Source organism: Myotis nattereri (assembly GCF_964212035.1).
Source record: "Myotis nattereri genome assembly, chromosome: 12".
Classification (NCBI taxonomy): domain Eukaryota; kingdom Metazoa; phylum Chordata; class Mammalia; order Chiroptera; family Vespertilionidae; genus Myotis; species Myotis nattereri.
In genome coordinates this window covers 53,795,002-53,813,098 of record NC_138087.1, presented here as the reverse complement: position 1 = coordinate 53,813,098, position 18,097 = coordinate 53,795,002, and the positions used below count along the sequence as shown (strand labels likewise).

Here is an 18,097-nt window from a genome sequence, read left to right as displayed (position 1 = left end):
CTCTCTAGTTATAGTCATGACTTTGACCATAAATTCTCTTTGTATATTTCCACCTTCCCATGTTTCAGCAAAAGCAAGAAGGAGAATAAGTGGGAAATAGCAGTGTAAGCTCTGGTAAACAAGCACGACTCCTTCTGCCACCATTCAATTGGGCCCACAGAGGAGCAGACAGCCTATGACCACAGGACTACCAGACCTCCTCAGTGGACTAGCCTTTTGGGATAGACACACGATTTACGTTTCCTGAACTGTGTGAGCAACAATGCAGCACCCTGGTCACAGTGGATCTGGCTCTTGGGAATCCTGGGCAGGCTAAAAGGATGGGGGTGCTTTTTTTAGAGGTAAGAAATAGCACAAGCACCCACCTCACTTGGGAAGCTTCCTCAAACCAGTAGCTGGGCAGAACTGGAAAGACAGATTGGGTTAAGAAGGAAAAAGCATTTATCCAGAAGCTGTGAAATGCTCCGAACAGGCATCTCAAGGTCTGGTTCCCAATTTAAATGTTTTCAAGGATCTTTGCCTAGAGACAGATGAGTCAAGATGGAAATTCAATATGAGACACTGACACTCACGCAGAGTTGTGGGAAGGTTCAGAGCTGCAGGAGCTCTAAAGGGGAACCGAATGGATGGGTTAGTCAGAAGACCACCTGGCACACAGAATTCATCCTCAGCTAAAGATCTGAGTGGTGTCACAAGGATTCTGGAGGAGGAACTCACCAACCACAATTTTCCCTCTCGTACAAAGTCTCCCTGGGACTAGAAACAACTGTTCCGGAAGCAAAGAATGTGCCTGCTCCACACCTGGCCTGCCTTTTCAGGTGTCTCTGCTAGAGAGTGGCTGGGTCAGGACCAGCAGGTGCCTATCTTATCTCCCAATGTGGACAATGACACATAGGGGTGGAAATGATAGGTGGAACCCAAGTCCACTTATGTAGGAGTGAGCTTTGACTCTTTTCCTTCCCTACCACTAAGAGAAGCCAGAAGCAACATGAAGAGGCTGACATGTGGTCACATAGCTGGAACCTGTTTCATGAGGAAAATGATTTGTTTTGGTGGCTGAGAAAAACCTTTTTTCCCCCTGTAGAATTATGCCCTCCATAAACTACTCAACAAGTATATGCAGCAGAGAATGATGGGCAATGGAAGATGATTCTCCTTCCTCCCTCAGGAACATGCCACCCTAGGGGAGTGAGTGATGAGCCTGGCAGAGATGGCTGACTTTACTGATGTGCTAAGACATAGCTGCTACACAGCCTAAATCAGACCTGACAAGCTGCAAGGCAGGCCTAAGGAGACACAAATTGCTGACAAATTTCAGTCCTACAATCAGGTCAAGCACCATCCCTATTAGCAAAAACTTGAACATAAAGAGCTGATAAAGTCTTCAGGACTGCCCAGTTATTCAGTTAGGTTTCTAGCCTGTACCTCGAAAGGCTATGGCCCCATTTCCATCCCAAAGTCAAATGATTAAAAACTCATAATCAAAGCAGTCTACAAGTTGCCCCTCCTCTCACATAAAACTGGTCAAAAGTCACAGCTCCCAGATTTAGGACTAAGGCTGATCCTGAACAAGTGTCTGCTTATAGATGTCCCAGTCCAATCCATAAAATGCATTGGCCTTGCCCCAGTCTCTATACCCTAAGGAAGTCAAGGGCCCGTATGCTAAGGATTCTCTAATGGGAATCAAAAATTTTAAATTTCATGGGGAAAGTGAACCTTCTGTACTATAAGGAGACTATGTTCTAACTGGCTTAATATTGATCAAATATCTCCTTCAGTTGTAAACCCAAATCTAGACAATTCTCCTGGTGTAGGATCTATTTCTATAAGCTTTTCAAAATATGTCCATAGCCAACATATAGTATTCTCCATATACTAAGAATATGAGGCACTGAGTTATATGAAGCTAGCTAATGTTCAAAGGGGGAGAAAAAGACCTAAGAGAGACCCTTCCTTAGTTGGACATTTCTGACAGGGTAACAGGGAATCATGGTGGGGAGAAAGGGTAGCACTCAACTTCCATGAGCCGGAGAGAGACCCAGACCAATTCAAAAAACAGGTCAAGCAGTTTGCAATTTGATCCTTTGTTCCACATCCTTGACAGGACATAGGAATTTCTCCCAAGATGAGGTACTAAAAAGAATATCAAAGGCTCAAAGCAGTTTTCTCAACCTGCCTTTTCATGCCCTGGTTTATTCCAACTGACAGGGATCCTGCCTCTAGCATTACAGCCCAATTAGAGCGCCTATCTATTCGTTGGGCCTGGAGTGAGAGAGCAGCCCTTCAACAACTCCTAAAGGTTAGAGTGAGTGACTAATATGCATGTATCAAAAGATACACAGATGAAATGTAAGAATCTGAGAGAGGAAAACATTTCCAGCTTTCAAGGTGCTAGCTTGGAAGGTTATCATGGAAGGTTCTCTGAAAGAAGTGGTATCTGAGCTTGATACTGAGGATAAGTAATATTTAGATATGTGGAAACTGAAGGGAAGAAAAGGCATTCAAGGCAGATGATACAGGATGAGCAAAAATATGAAAAAGAGAAAAAAGAAGGTATGTGTTGGAAAGAAAAGAAAATTAACATTTACGGAATGCTATCAATATGCCAGGCCCGAACACCGGAGTTTGCTGCTTTGAACAACTACTTCAAAAGTGAAACCAAAAAACGGAAGGGACATCACCCAGAACCACAGGAACGCTGGCTGAGTGGAAGTCCTACAACTAGAAGGAAAGAGAAACGCATACGGACACTCAGAGGAGGCGCAGTGCTGAAGTGAAATTCTGAGGTGCGGAGTGCACGGAGCGGGCTGGCGGCGGAGGGCGCGGTTGGCGTTTTCAATCGGGAGGGAGTCGCAGACTCTGAGCTCCAGATACAGGCGAGTCTTTAGGGACCCAGACTCAAACGGGAGAAGCGCGACTGTCTGGCTTCGGTCAGAGCGAGTGCAGCTTTCTCTCCGAGTTTTGCAGACATTGCTGGGACTCAGAGAGGCAGAGCCCCTGGGGACAGGACTGAGAGCCTCCATAACTGCTCTCTCAGGCCCACCCTATTGATCCTGTGCGACCCGCCCCGCCCAAGCCCTGCACAGAGGCATTTGCCGGATAGCCTCAGGCAAAGGCTAGATTAGCACCTCCCTAGAGGACAGAAGTTCTCTCACTGCAGACACAGCTGATTCTCATAGCCACTTGGCCTGGAGGTCAAACCCTCCCTGGTATTAGCTACAACAATCGTTTAACTATAAGACTGCGCACAAAGACCACTAGGGGGTGCACCAAGGAAGCATAACAAAATGCGGAGACAAAGAAACAGGACAAAATTGTCAATGGAAGATATAGAGTTCAGAACCACACTTTTAAGGTCTCTCAAGAACTGTTTAGAAGCTGCCGATAAACTTAATGAGATCTACAAGAAAACTAATGAGACCCTCGATCTTATATTGGGGAACCACCTAGAAATTAAGCATACACGGACTGAAATAACGAATATTATACAGACTCCCGACAGCAGACCAGAGGAGCGCAAGAATCAAGTCAATGATTTGAAATGCGAGGAAGCAAAAAACACCCAACCGGAAAAGCAAAATGAAAAAAGAATCCAAAAGTGCGAGGATAGTGTAAGGAGCCTCTGGGACAGCTTCAAGCGTACCAACATCAGAATTATAGGGGTGCCAGAAGATGAGAGAGAGCAAGATATTGAAAACCTATTTGAAGAAATAATGACAGAAAACTTCCCTCACCTGGTGAAAGAAATGGACTTACAGGTCCAAGAAGCACGGAGAACCCCAAACAAAAGGAATCCAAAGAGGACCACACCAAGACACATCATAATTAAAATGCCAAGAGCAAAAGACAAAGAGAGAATCTTAAAAACAGCAAGAGAAAGAAACTCAGTTACCTACAAGGGAATACCCATACGACTGTCAGCTGATTTCTCAACAGAAACTTTGCAGGCCAGAAGGGAGCGGCAAGAAATATTCAAAGTGATGAATACCAAGAACCTACAACCAAGATTACTTTATCCAGCAAAGCTATCATTCAGAATTGAAGGTCAGATAAAGTGCTTCACAGATAAGGAAAAGCTAAAGGAGTTCATCACCACCAAACCAGGATTATATGAAATGCTGAAAGGTATCCTTTAAGAAGAGGAAGAGGAAGAAAAAGGTAAAGATACAAATTATGAACAACAAATATGCATCTATCAACAAGTGAATCTAAGAATCAAGTGAATAAATAATCCGATGAACAGAATGAACTGTTGATTATAATAGAATCAGGGACATAGAAAGGGAATGGACTGACTATTCTTGGGGGGGAAAGGGGTGTGGGAGATGCGGGAAGAGACTGGACAAAAATCGTGCACCTATGGATGAGGACAGTGGGTGGGGAGTGAGGGCAGAGGTTGGGGCGGGAACTGGGAGGAGGGGAGTTATGGGGGGGGAAAAAAGAGGAACAAATGTAATAATCTGAACAATAAAGATTTAATTAAAAAAAAAAATATGCCAGGCCCTACTCTACATATATTATCTTATTTAACCTATATCCAATCATGGAAGAAAATGATATCCTATTTAGAAATGAGAAAACTAAGTTTCTAAGAGACTGGGTAACTTGTTTAAGCCGAAGGTAACACAGCTAGTAAGTGGTGGAGCCATATTTCACACTCAGTCTCTGGCTGATTCCAAGGCCCAACTTCTTCTAACCATACAATATGGCCGCAGGGTTAATGAGGTTAGAGAAGTAGGTTGGGCCAAGTCATGGGTGGTAATGGATATCAGGCTAGAAACGTTGAGACTATAACTTAACTACCAGTGGAAAGAAAAATTAAAGTTTTTTTGAGAAGAAATTTTCATTCCATTCATTCACTCACAATCTGTTATATGAGCTTGCTAGGTGCCAGGCATCGGGATATAAAGTTAAATAGACACAGTCCCTATTCTGTATTTCCATGCTATTTTCATTTAGCATTTATTTAAAATTTTTATTGAATTATAACATACATACAGAAAAGTACACAAATCCAAAGTACACCAGTGTAAACAGAATACAGATCAAGAACAGAATGTTATCAGAATTCCAGAAGCCCCCTTGTGCTCATATCTAGTCACTACCAGCCCCCTCCGCCAAAGGTAATCACTATACTGAAGTCTGACACCACAGATTACTTTTGCCTATTTCTGAACGTCATGTAAAAGGAATCATAGAGTACATATATTCTTTTAAGAAATATATAATCTTGACGGCATGCTCACCCAATTCTAGGACAATATGATAAACACCAAAATTAACTGTATATGAAATGCTATAGAAAAATATAAAAATAAGTATCTAACTCTACCTGGGGACTCTGGGAAAGGCTTTTAAGGATGTGACATCTAAGTTGAGCTCTGAGCATAACTGATAGCCATGGCTAGTGCTCTGTTTCAGGAAGATAATCTGGCAGTGGTATATACAATGGATTCCAAGAAAAATATAAAAGCAAGGAAACCCCTGGAAGGCTAATACTATAATCTAAGCAGTAAAGAGGGGAACAGAGAAGATGAGACACATAAAAGAAGTCACAGAGACAAAAAGAGCAATATCTGGCAAATGATCCAATGTGGGAGGTGAGAGAGACGGGAGAATGACACTAAGCTTTTGAGTGGGTGACTAGCAGAATGATGGTGATTTTAATACAAATACAGAACAAAGGAAGAGGAATAGACCCAGAAGGGAAATTTCAAACACTGGAAAATTGTGGTGAAAAGTAACTAGTAGATTACGAGACATAAAGGATAGAGCCTTTATTTATTTATTTATTTATTTATTTTAAATATATTTTATTGATTTTCTCACAGAGAGAAAGGGAGAGAGATAGAGAGTTAGAAACATCGATGAGAGAGAAACATCGATCAGCTGCCTCCTGCACATCTCCCACTGGGGATGCGCTCGCAACCCAGGTACATGCCCTTGACCGGAATCGAACCTGGGACCTTTCAGTCCGCAGGCCGATGCTCTATCCACTGAGCCAAACCGGTCTCGGCTTTTCTTTTTTTTTTTTTTCTTTTTTTTTTTAAGGATAGAGCCTAAGGTGAAAGGGAAGGGTTGGAAGTATAGATATGGAATCATCTGCTTAGAAAGGCTAATTGGAAGTCTATGGCTGCCTATCACAACCCAGGATCATGCACAGTACTGGCCTTACAGTGGTTGCTCAATTAAGGGTTCTGGATTAGAGGCTGAGGGAGAAGCAGATTTGAGATTAAAAGAGATGCCTGAGGAGAAGACTGCAGAAAGAAGAGACAGAGACAGGAAGGAAAGAAGGTAGGCAAAAGAAGAAAGGAAGAAAATTCCTAGAATAATGGAAGCCAAGAAAATAGGAAGTTAAATAAGTAGGGAGTTTCAAAAAACACTATGGAATGCTACAGAGAAAAATGAGAATAAAGACTGAGGAAAGTGTCTGAGGGGGTGGTGGGAGTATATAAATATTTAACTGTTATCTATTTCTATCCCCCTCTGGCCTATTACCTATCAAATAATAAGAAAATGTCTTACAAATAGCCCCAACAGCAACCAGTGGTTCCCACTTATTAGCTGGCTTCATTTAAAAATATATTTTACTGATTTTTTACAGAGAGGAAGGGAGAGGGATAGAGAGTTAGAAACATCGATGAGAGAGATCAATCAGCTGCCTCCTGCACGCCCCCCACTGGGGATGTGCCCGCAACCAGGGTACATGCCCTTGACTGGAATCGAACCCGGGACCCTTGAGTCTGCAGGCCAATGCTCTATCCACTGAGCCAAACCAGTTTGGCAAGTTGGCTTCATTTAAAATGGAGTAATTATGTTAGTTGCTTCCTTTTGGATAATTCTGGCAAAAGGATTTTCTCTCACAGACGAAAAGTTCCTTCCCAGGCAGTATCAAATGTTCACGTTGGTTGGATGGTCAAACAAGCAGTAGGAGTTAGAGAAAGGAGTAGAAAGAAGGGCTGCTTTGCTTATTATTTGGAAGCAAGTAATTTTGTGCTGAGGCATCAATCAGATTTATTCCATAAGAGTTTATTAAGTACCTTTCTTTACTGATACTTGTCCAGAAAATACTGCCAGCTGGAACTAAGGTCTGCTGCCAGTATCTGCTACCTTCCTCTGATTCTAGGCAGGTCAATGACATCAAGGCATTCCTCAGAGATGTTTTTATATGCTCCTCAAAAACCAGAGGCAAATTCCACCCTTTTAAACAAACTGCCCCAAATCCCAGTCCCAGATGTGACATTTCATAAATCGCAAGGTTCAGTCACAGCCTACAATGAGATCTAAGGTTTACAAAAGACCAACTACTTGATAAATACACAGATTCAAGCCATGAACGTGTCCAGAATATTTCAGAGGAGGGGGGGGGAAGCATTTCTCTTGACAAGTATTCAAAAATAGCTCTTGGAAAATATTCCCACAGCAGCCTTGGGCCCCCCTCCCCTAGACTCAAGGTAAGGCACTTCACTGACTTCTTCCTTAAGAGATGGGGCTTCATCATTTTTTCCACAAGGGGAATCCCTTTCTCACAGTTTTAATTATAGCACAAGAAAGAAGTATTTTTGCTTGGGAGAGTTACAAGTAAGAACAGAACTTTGCAGGAGAGAGAATTCATTTTCTGTCTTAATGATCATCCCTGAGAAAATGCTGATCCGTCTCTCAAGCTGACCAGCTGCAATCTTGGATCTCCTGGGATTGCTCCATTTAAGCACAGCCCTTCTAATCTATATGCTCACTTCTATCTCTGCTTACTAAGCCTCTCCATCCTCAGCTTTCTTTAGCAACAACCTAAGAGCTTCTGGCAAGGCTTCCTCACGACCTACCTCCATGCCTTCTCCTTCACTGTCCCTTCCACCTGGAACACCCACCCACCTGCTGCCACCGCAGTCTCTGTTTCTAGAGCTAAAAGTCTCACCTCCTCCCCCAGATTTTTCTGCAGCTAAGCCAAATAAGGTACAGAATCATATTCATTCCACCCACATTACCAACATTACTGCCTCATCAGCATTAGCAATGTCATCAAACACTTATTAGTAAGTACATATGGCCAGGTACGCAGCCAGCCCAGATAGAGATGCCCTATGTGATCTCTTCCCTCAAGCTGCTAACACTCTTATAGAAATGGCATAAGAATAGTTCCTCAAAGTCTACTGAATGTAGTATCAGCTAAAGAAGTATAAATGTCCTATAAACTTACAGGAATATTTAAATCACAAATAAAGAAATGCAAATGAAAATAATGGCATATCATTATTCTGCCAAATTGGCAAACATTTTCTAAAATGAATATGTTGATACAGCATATTCAAATAGTCAAAGTACAAATTGGAAAAATTTTCTGAAAACACATCTAGAAGTTTATCAGAAGCCTTTAAAAAGTATATACTCTTTAATTTATTTGACTCTATTTTGAGAAAGCTAAGTTAAAAAAATAATCAGAAATGAAAACAGACTTAATGATGTTCATAAGAGCATTATTTTTCTTAGTAAAGAAACAAGAGAAATTGTTTGGAACATCTACATGATGGAATATTATTAACCTATTAATAATCATTAAATCATATTTTCAAAAATATTTAATAACCCAGATTAAGGCACACAAAAACAATCTAAATGAGAAAAATTTTAAATCCACACATAATATGGTCCAGATTCAGTAACTTTATATTCATGTATATAAAAACTAGAGGCCTGATGCATAAAATTCATGCAAGAGTAGGACTCCCTTCCCCCAGCTGCTGGCTTCGCAGCCCCAGCCCCCACCAGCACCTGCCTTGGACTGGTGCTGCCCCTGTCCACCTCCACACCCCCCAGTTCCCCAGTTCCGAGGAGCTTCCCAATCAATCATCCCGCAGAGGGTGGCCTGGGCCTCCCTCTTTGGGGCGATTACAGAAGGCCCCCCACACACACACCAATTCATCGCCCCGCCCACCGGTGGCCTGGGCCACCCTCTGCTGGACGATCATGGGGCAATGGCAGGGCCACCAACCAATAACATCACACCTGCCTTGGCTGGCCTGGCGTAAGTGTATGTCATAGCGTAGTAGTCCAGACTGTTGTTCTTGCTGTTCAGCTGTTCAGTCGATTTGCATATTATGCTTTTATTATTATAGGTTATATTTAAAAACATCGTTAATATTTTGCTGTTATTGGCTTTAGGTACTTGACTTAGGAAAATAAAAATAGGAATAATTAAGAGAAGATAAAGAAGCACAGGGAAACTTCTGTGGAAATGCTGATGGGCTTTTCTGGCTACTTAAGCATCCATAAAAGGCTGGCTAAATATTCTGCTAGGTTCTACACTGGGCTCTAGAACACCAACAATAAAAAGTATAGCCTGAGAAACCAAGATGGCGGCATAGGTAAACACCGGAGTTTGCTGCCTCGAACAACCACTTCAAAAATACAACTAAAAGACGGAACAGACATCATCCAGAACGACAGGAGGCTGGCTGAGTGGAAGTTCTACAACTAGGAGGAAAGAGAAAAGCATACCGAGACTCAGAGGAGGCGCAGTGCTGAAGTAAAATACTAAGGTGCGGAGTGCATGCGGAGCGGGCTGGCGGCTGAGGGTGAGGTTGTTGTTTTCAATCCGGAGGGAGTCTCAGGCTCTGAGCTCCAGTTCCGGGCGAGTCTCTAGGGACCCAGACTCATACGGGAGAAGCGGGACTGTCTGGCATCGCTCAGAACCCTAGGGCAGCTTTCTCTCTGTGGGGCTTGCAGCGATTACTGGGACACTGAGAAGCAGAGCCTCTGAGGGCAAGACTGAGAGCAGCCATAATTGCTAACCCCGCCCTGTTGATGCTGTGGGACCCGCCCCGCCCAAGCCCTGCAGGGAGACTTTTGCTGGATAGCCTCAGGCAAAGGCTAGGTTAGCACCTCCCTAGAGATCCAGGAACCAGGAAGCCAAGAGGTCAGAGTGGGACCATCCAGTTTGCAGCTCCATGGAACCATAAAAGACACACTTGGGGCAGACTCAGTGAGCACCAAAGCCCCATCGAAGCAAGTCTAGCCCCAGAGCGGTGTCTCCAGCACAGAAGTTCTCCCACTGAAGACACAGCTGATTCTCACAGCCAATTGGCCTGGAGGTCAATTCCTCACAGTGATAACTACAACAATCAAGGCTTAATTAGGAGAGAACCAAGATGGCGGCATAGGTTAACGCCGGAGTTTGCTGCTTTGAACAACTACTTCAAAAGTGAAACCAAAAAACGGAAGGGACATCACCCAGAACCACAGGAACGCTGGCTGAGTGGAAGTCCTACAACTAGGAGGAAAGAGAAACGCATACGGACACTCAGAGGAGGCGCAGTGCTGAAGTCAAATTCTGAGGTGCGGAGTGCGCGGAGCGGGCTGGCGGTGGAGGGCGCGGTTGGCGTTTTCAATCGGGAGGGAGTCGCAGAGCTCCAGATCCGGGCGAGTCTTTAGGGACCCAGACTCAAACGCGAGAAGCGGGACTGTCTGGCTTCGGTCAGAGCGAGTGCAGCTTTCTCTCCGAGGTTTGCAGCCATTGCTGGGACTCAGAGAGGCAGAGCCCCTGGGGACAGGACTGAGAGCCTCCATAACTGCTCTCTCCGGCCCACCCTATTGATCCTGTGCGACCCGCCCCGCCCAAGCCCTGCACAGAGGCATTTGCCGGATAGCCTCAGGCAAAGGCTAGATTAGCACCTCCCTAGAGGACAGAAGTTCTCTCACTGCAGACACAGCTGATTCTCATAGCCACTTGGCCTGGAGGTCAAACCCTCCCTGGTATTAGCTACAACAATCAAGGTTTATAAGACTGCGCACAAAGACCACTAGGGGGTGCACCAAGGAAGCATAACAAAATGCGGAGACAAAGAAACAGGACAAAATTGTCAATGGAAGATATAGAGTTCAGAACCACACTTTTAAGGTCTCTCAAGAACTGTTTAGAAGCCGCCGATAAACTTAATGAGATCTACAAGAAAACTAATGAGACCCTCGATCTTATATTGGGGAACCACCTAGAAATTAAGCATACACGGACTGAAATAACGAATATTATACAGACTCCCGACAGCAGACCAGAGGAGCGCAAGAATCAAGTCAATGATTTGAAATGCGAAGAAGCAAAAAACACCCAACCGGAAAAGCAAAATGAAAAAAGAATCCAAAAATGCGAGGATAGTGTAAGGAGCCTCTGGGACTGCTTCAAGCGTACCAACATCAGAATTATAGGGGTGCCAGAAGATGAGAGAGAGCAAGATATTGAAAACCTATTTGAAGAAATAATGACAGAAAACTTCCCCCACCTGGTGAAAGAAATGGACTTACAGGTCCAAGAAGCGCGGAGAACCCCAAACAAAAGGAATCCAAAGAGGACCACACCAAGACACATCATAATTAAAATGCCAAGAGCAAAAGACAAAGAGAGAATCTTAAAAACAGCAAGAGAAAGAAACTCAGTTACCTACAAGGGAATACCCATACGACTGTCAGCTGATTTCTCAACAGAAACTTTGCAGGCCAGAAGGGAGTGGCAAGAAATATTCAAAGTGATGAATACCAAGAACCTACAACCAAGATTACTTTATCCAGCAAAGCTATCATTCAGAATTGAAGGTCAGATAAAGTGCTTCACAGATAAGGAAAAGCTAAAGGAGTTCATCACCACCAAACCAGGATTATATGAAATGCTGAAAGGTATCCTTTAAGAAGAGGAAGAGGAAGAAAAAGGTAAAGATACAAATTATGAACAACAAATATGCATCTATCAACAAGTGAATCTAAGAATCAAGTGAATAAATAATCTGATGAACAGAATGAACTGTTGATTATAATAGAATCAGGGACATAGAAAGGGAATGGACTGACTATTCTTGGGGGGGAAAGGGGTGTGGGAGATGCGGGAAGAGACTGGACAAAAATCGTGCACCTATGGATGAGGACAGTGGGTGGGGAGTGAGGGCGGAGGGTGGGGTGGGAACTGGGAGGAGGGGAGTTATGGGGGGGAAAAAAGAGGAACAAATGTAATAATCTGAACAATAAAGATTTAATTAAAAGAAAAAAAAAAGGCTTAATTACAACAAGACTGTGCACAAAGCCCACAAGGGGGTGCACCAAGAGTGTCTACCTCAGGTAATTGGGACACTTAGCACAGAAAGGCACTCTATCGACACAGCAAAGCATAAAAAATGCCGAGACAAAGAAACAGGACACAAGCGACAGAATAAGAGGAAAGCAAACTGCTGGGTATAGAGTTCAAAACCACACTTTTCAGGTCTTTAAAGAACTGTCTAGAAGCCGCCGATAAATTTAATAAGGCCCTTGAAAAGACTGGTGAGACCGCTGATAAATGTAGTGAGATCTTCAAGAAGACTGGTGAGACCGCCGATAAATGTAGTGAGATCCTCAAGAAATCTAATGAGACCCTCGATGTTGTGATAAAGGACCAACTAGAAATTAAGCATACACTGACTGAAATAAAGAACATTATACAGACTCCCAACAGCAGACCAGAGGATCGCAAGAATCAAGTCAAAGATTTGAAATACGAAGAAGCAAAAAACACCCAACCGGAAAAGCAAAATGAAAAAAGAATCCAAAAATACGAAGATAATGTAAGGAGCCTCTGGTACAGCTTCAAGCGTACCAACATCAGAATTATAGGGGTGCCAGAAGATGAGAGAGAGCAAGATATTGAAAACCTATTTGAAGAAATAATGACAGAAAACTCCCCCTACCTGGTGAAAGAAATAGACTTACAAGTCCAGGAAGCGCAGAGAACCCCAAACAAAAGGAATCCAAAGAGGACCACACCAAGACACATCATAATTAAAATGCCAAGAGCAAAAGACAAAGAGAGAATCCTAAAAGCAGCAAGAGAAAGAAAGTCAGTTACCTACAAGGGAGTACCCATACGACTGTCAGCTGATTTCTCAACAGAAACTTTGCAGGCCAGAAGTGGGTGGCAAGAAATATTCAAAGTGATGAATAGCAAGAACCTACAACCAAGACTACTTCATCCAGCAAAGCTATCATTCAGAAGTGAAGGACAGATAAAGAGCTTCACAGATAAGAAAAAGCTAAAGGAGTTCATCACCACCAAACCAGGATTATATGAAATGCTGAAAGGTATCCTTTAAGAAGAGGAAGAAGAAGAAAAAGGTAAAGATACAAATTATGAACAAATACACATCTATCAACAAGTGAATCTAAAAATCAAGTGAATAAATAATCTGATTAACAGTATGAACTGTTGATTGTAATAGAATCAGGGACATAGAAAGGGAATGGACTGACTATTCTTGGCGGGGGGCAGGGGGAAGGGGGTGTGGGGGTGAGGGAAGAGATTGGACAATAATCATGCACCTATGGATGAGGACAGTGGGTGGGGATTGAGGGCGGAGGGTGGGGTGGGAACTGGGTGGAGGGGAGTTATGGTGGGAAAAAAGAGTAACTAATGTAATAATCTGAACAATACAGATTAAAAAAAAACACAGTATAGCCCCACATTCAAAGATCTTACAAATACACAGAAAAGTAAGATGTAGCAGCAAACAAGAAACTCCATTACATCATGGTAAATGCCAATCTAGAAAAAGTATGCACAGAGCCTGGAAGCTTTACACACAAAAAAACTTGACACCTGAGTGGGTGTTTTATTTTTAATCTTTATTGTTGAAAGTATTACATATGTCCCTGACTGGGTTTTAAAAGATGTGAATGAAAACTGAGCTAGGTGGCCCTACCCAGGTGGCTCAGCTGGTTGGAGTGTCGTCCCATACATTAAAGAAGTTGTGGGTTCGATTCCCAGTCAGGGCACATATCTAGGTTGCAGATTCAGTTCCCAGGGCACATATGGAAGGCAACCGATCAGTTTCTCTCTCTTGCCCTCTCTCTCACTCCCTACCCCCTCCCTTTCTTTTTCTAAAAAAAAAAAAGAAAAAAAATCAATAAAAATATATCCTCAGGTGAGGATTAAAAATAAATATGAGCTAGGTGGAGAAAGAGAAAGAGTATTCCATGTATGAGAAATAGCAAGTATAAAGCCTCTGAGATTTGAAAAATAATTGTATATGTTGGAAGAGTTGATGAAACAGAACTGTAGAAAGAGGTAAGACTGCAAAGGAATATTGGGTCTATATCAGGCTTTTCAAATTCTTTTGTGAAGGATCTGTTTCTTATTTCCAATATGTCATGGACTGGTAATTTTGGTCTATACCCTGTTCAATGACATGAGACCATTGATCATGTGCTTGATGTCACAGCAATCCAAACTGCCTCTAAATGTTCACTTTCAGACTGGCTATCATCAACAAATCAACAAACGACAAGTGCTGGAGAGGATGTGGAGAAAAAGGAACACTTGTGCACTGCTGGTGAATGCAGACTGGTGCAGCCACTATGGAAGACAGTATGGAGTTTCCTCAAAAAACTGAAAATGGAACTCCCATTTGACCCTGTGATCCCACTTCTAGGAATATATCCCAAGAAACCAGAAACACCAATCAGAAAGGATATATGCACCCCTATGTTCATAGCAGCACAATTCACCATAGCTAAGATCTGGAAACAGCCTAAGTGCCCATCAGTAGATGAATGGATTAGAAAACTGTGGTACATCTACATGATGGAATACTATGCTGCTCTAAAAAGGAAGGAACTCTTACCATTTGCAACGGCATGGATGGAACTGGAGAGCATTATGCTAAGTGAAATAAGCCAGTCAATGAAGGAAAAATACCACATGATCTCACTCATTCATGGATAATAGAGACCAGTATAAACTTTTGAACAATAATAGATACAGAGGAAGAGCTGCCTCAAACAGATTGTCAAACTGCAGCGGGAAGGCCGGGGAGGGTTGGGGGGCAGGAGGGAGGGGGGTAAGAGATCAACTAAAGGACTTGTATGCATGCATATAAGCATAACCAATGGACACAAGACACTGGGGGATAGGGGAGGCTAGGGGACTATCAAGGGCGGGGGGGCGGGGGGAAGGACACATATGTAATACCCTTTGTAATACTTTAAGCAATAAAAAAAATAAAAATAAAAAATAAATGTTCGCTTTCAATTTCAGTAGTTACTTCAACAAAGACTAGAAACAAACTTCGTGAACTGGGCTGGTCCATGGACCATACTGAGCTGAATCACAGAAGTTTTATTTTATCATGAAAGCAATGTGGAACCATTTAAGTACATTTTTTTCTGGCTTCCTCTTTTCAAATCATAGTTTTAATACATAATTTATAATCCTAAAAGAAAAAGTACTATTATTCTCCCGTTTTTCTGGATTAACAAAATGTATCTCATTAAGATTAAAAAACTTGCTCACAGTGATACACTGAGAAAAAATATTGGACACTCATTTCTCAGGTAAGAGTTAATTCCCCGAAAACAACAAAAATCTCCTGGGATTCAAAAGCTTAATAGGAAAAATAGGCAAAAAAAAAAAATATGAACAGACTGTTCACGGTAAAGTAAACACTAATAGCCTTTACTTATATGAAAACATGCTTAACTCTACTGATAATAAGATACGTAAATTTAAACTCCTCTGAGATACACCACTGCCTAGCAGACTAGCAAAAATCCTAAAGCCATTCTATTAGGTTTGGGCAGCAAAAAGCACCCTCGTGACATTACTGGTAGGAGTACAAATTGATACAATCTCTGTTGAAGGCAGATACCCTGTGGGGTAGTCATTAAAGCTGTTCACAAATCCTTCCCTATCTTTTTCAGGGTGTAAGCACTACTAACTTGAAGTTAAATATGGCTTTATGATTTGCTTTGGCTGGGGAAATGTGAGCAAAAGTGACATTATTGTATTTTCTGGGCAGGAGTTTTAAGAGCCAGAATGCAATTTACTATGTTCTCTTTCATTTGTTATCTTTTCTTTCCCCTACCACCACAACTGGCAATGTTCTAGGTGCAAGCTATGCCATCAACCTGGTTTGCAGAGAAAACACAATTTAAAGCAGAATATAAGAACATATAGAATGACAAGCAGCATAAGTAAAATAAACCTTTGCTGTTTTAAGCCACTGACAAATGGAGGGCAATCTGGCAATATTTATCAAAATTACATATGCATATCCCCTTAGATACATGTGCATACATGCAAAATGACACATGTAAAAGGTACTCCTTTAGAACATGGTTGTTATAACAAGTGACTGGAAACAACCAAATAAACATGAACAGAGACTAGTTAAATACTTTTAATATATTCAGATAGGGGAATATTATGCAGCTGTTTAAAAAAGAAACATACTCTTAGAGCTAATATGGAAGAATATGTAAGGGGAAAAGCAAGATATTCTCAGTGTGTATAATACACCATATTTGTGAAAATAAAAATTAGGGGGAGATTAGAATATATATTCATATTTGCTTACACTTGGATAAAGAAATTCTAGAATAGAAACTAACAAAAAATATTATCTTGGGGCAGAGTATTAAGGGGTGACTAGATGCAACTTCCCAACTATTCAGGGGGAAAACCTCTTGATGTCATACTTCTTACTGTCTCACAACCTCAAACAATCTGTCAGCAAATCTCATCTTGAGTATAAATGGTGTACTGCTGCCTCTATCTTAACCTGTTATCAAATCCTTCTTTGAACTCTGGCTTTTCTTTCTTCTCTTGGCAATACTCAATCAGCTTCCAGTTACATTACCTATGTTAAGAATATATTTATAATTGTTCTCTTATTCAATTAAGTGGCAATGGTTCTTAATTACTCATAAATGAACCATGCCTTTCTCTAAATAATTCCAAGCTTTGGCAACTGTTTTTAGCTATTGTTTTTGAAAGACTCTGAAATGCCTTTTAAAAAGAATGTCATAACAAACTGTTTCTGCTCCAATATATATTCTTATCTTTCTCATTCAGGACTCTTCTTTTATGTGAAGGTTATTTATTTTACTTTCCTTTATAATAAAAATTACAAGACCCTCATTTCTTAAAAATTAGAAATAAAATATTAATAAGTATTATGACATTGACTTCGTTATTTTTAAAATTGACATTTCATTATTTTTGAAATCTTAGTTTACAGAATGATTTGAAGGTCTAGTTCCACATCAATTATTTCAATACTTAGTTTTTATAGCTGTCACAGCTAAAAAAGATATTGATACACCAGTCAAATGAAAAATGTACAATTATGTCCTACATACCAAAGATTTTATTAAAATCTGGCTGTTTTCATCTTCTCTGATGTCTTACAAAAGAGTCAGAAATATTTTTATATTTCTAACAAATAAGTTCAAACCTCATTAAAATTTTCATTTAATACGTTAATAGCCTCTTTCCAAGATTTTAAAATATGCAGTTATGAGTTTTTGTAACACTGTTTCTAATAACAAAAGAACACACACACACACACACACACACACACACACACACACGGAAGCATTTTTCAAACGTGTATTGAAAATGCTTCCTCCAAAGCAGCTACTTTTTCAATCACTTTTAAAACATTATCTTCTTGCTAAAGGGTCAAATGAACAGTGCTTATACAAAGGACAATTTAAAATAAATGATAGTTATTTTAGAACTCGTGTAATAAATTAGGAATCAATGAGTCCACATCGATATAAACTGATGGAAGAAAAAGGATATCTCTTCCTCATAGTAGAATGCCAGTTAATGAATGTAGAAAGGATAACAGAAATAGAAAGTTACCATTTGGCTGATTATGGTACTGAAAATAGTATATAACTTTATCTTCAGACTCTTGACCCACCAGGACTATTTGATTTTCATTAATCTGCATAGATGGAAGCCAATGACCACCTCCCATCATCTCTTAAGGCTCTGGTTTACTTGGCATATATTCCCAGAAACACACTAAGAAGATGACTAATCACTGATTGCTTCTTTGGCACCATATGTCTCCCAATTTCAAAGGAAAAATTATTCCAACTAGTACTGGAATAGATTTCCTACCTCCTGCAGCTGGAGTCGAACCTTGGTAACTGCTCGGATCCAGTGTGCTCTGGCTTGGGTGAACGGCGAAGATGCAGTCTCCTCAGGAACACTTGTAAAAAAAAAAAAAAAAAAAAAAAAAAAAAAAAAAAAAAAAAAAAAAGAATAGTCCTTAAAAATAGCCCAGGCCACACGGTA

General features: G+C 41.2%; 1 protein-coding gene across 1 annotated transcript in view; it reads right to left on the bottom strand.

The window, feature by feature from the left end:
* Positions 1 to 18,097, bottom strand: part of UNC13B (unc-13 homolog B) — a 148,676-nt gene that overhangs the window by 56,554 nt on the left and 74,025 nt on the right. Inside the window, exon 10 of the mRNA XM_081103660.1 lies at positions 17,921 to 18,011. Within this exon, the coding sequence (XP_080959786.1) occupies positions 17,921 to 18,011 (91 nt within the window). The remainder of the gene's footprint in view (positions 1 to 17,920; positions 18,012 to 18,097) is intronic.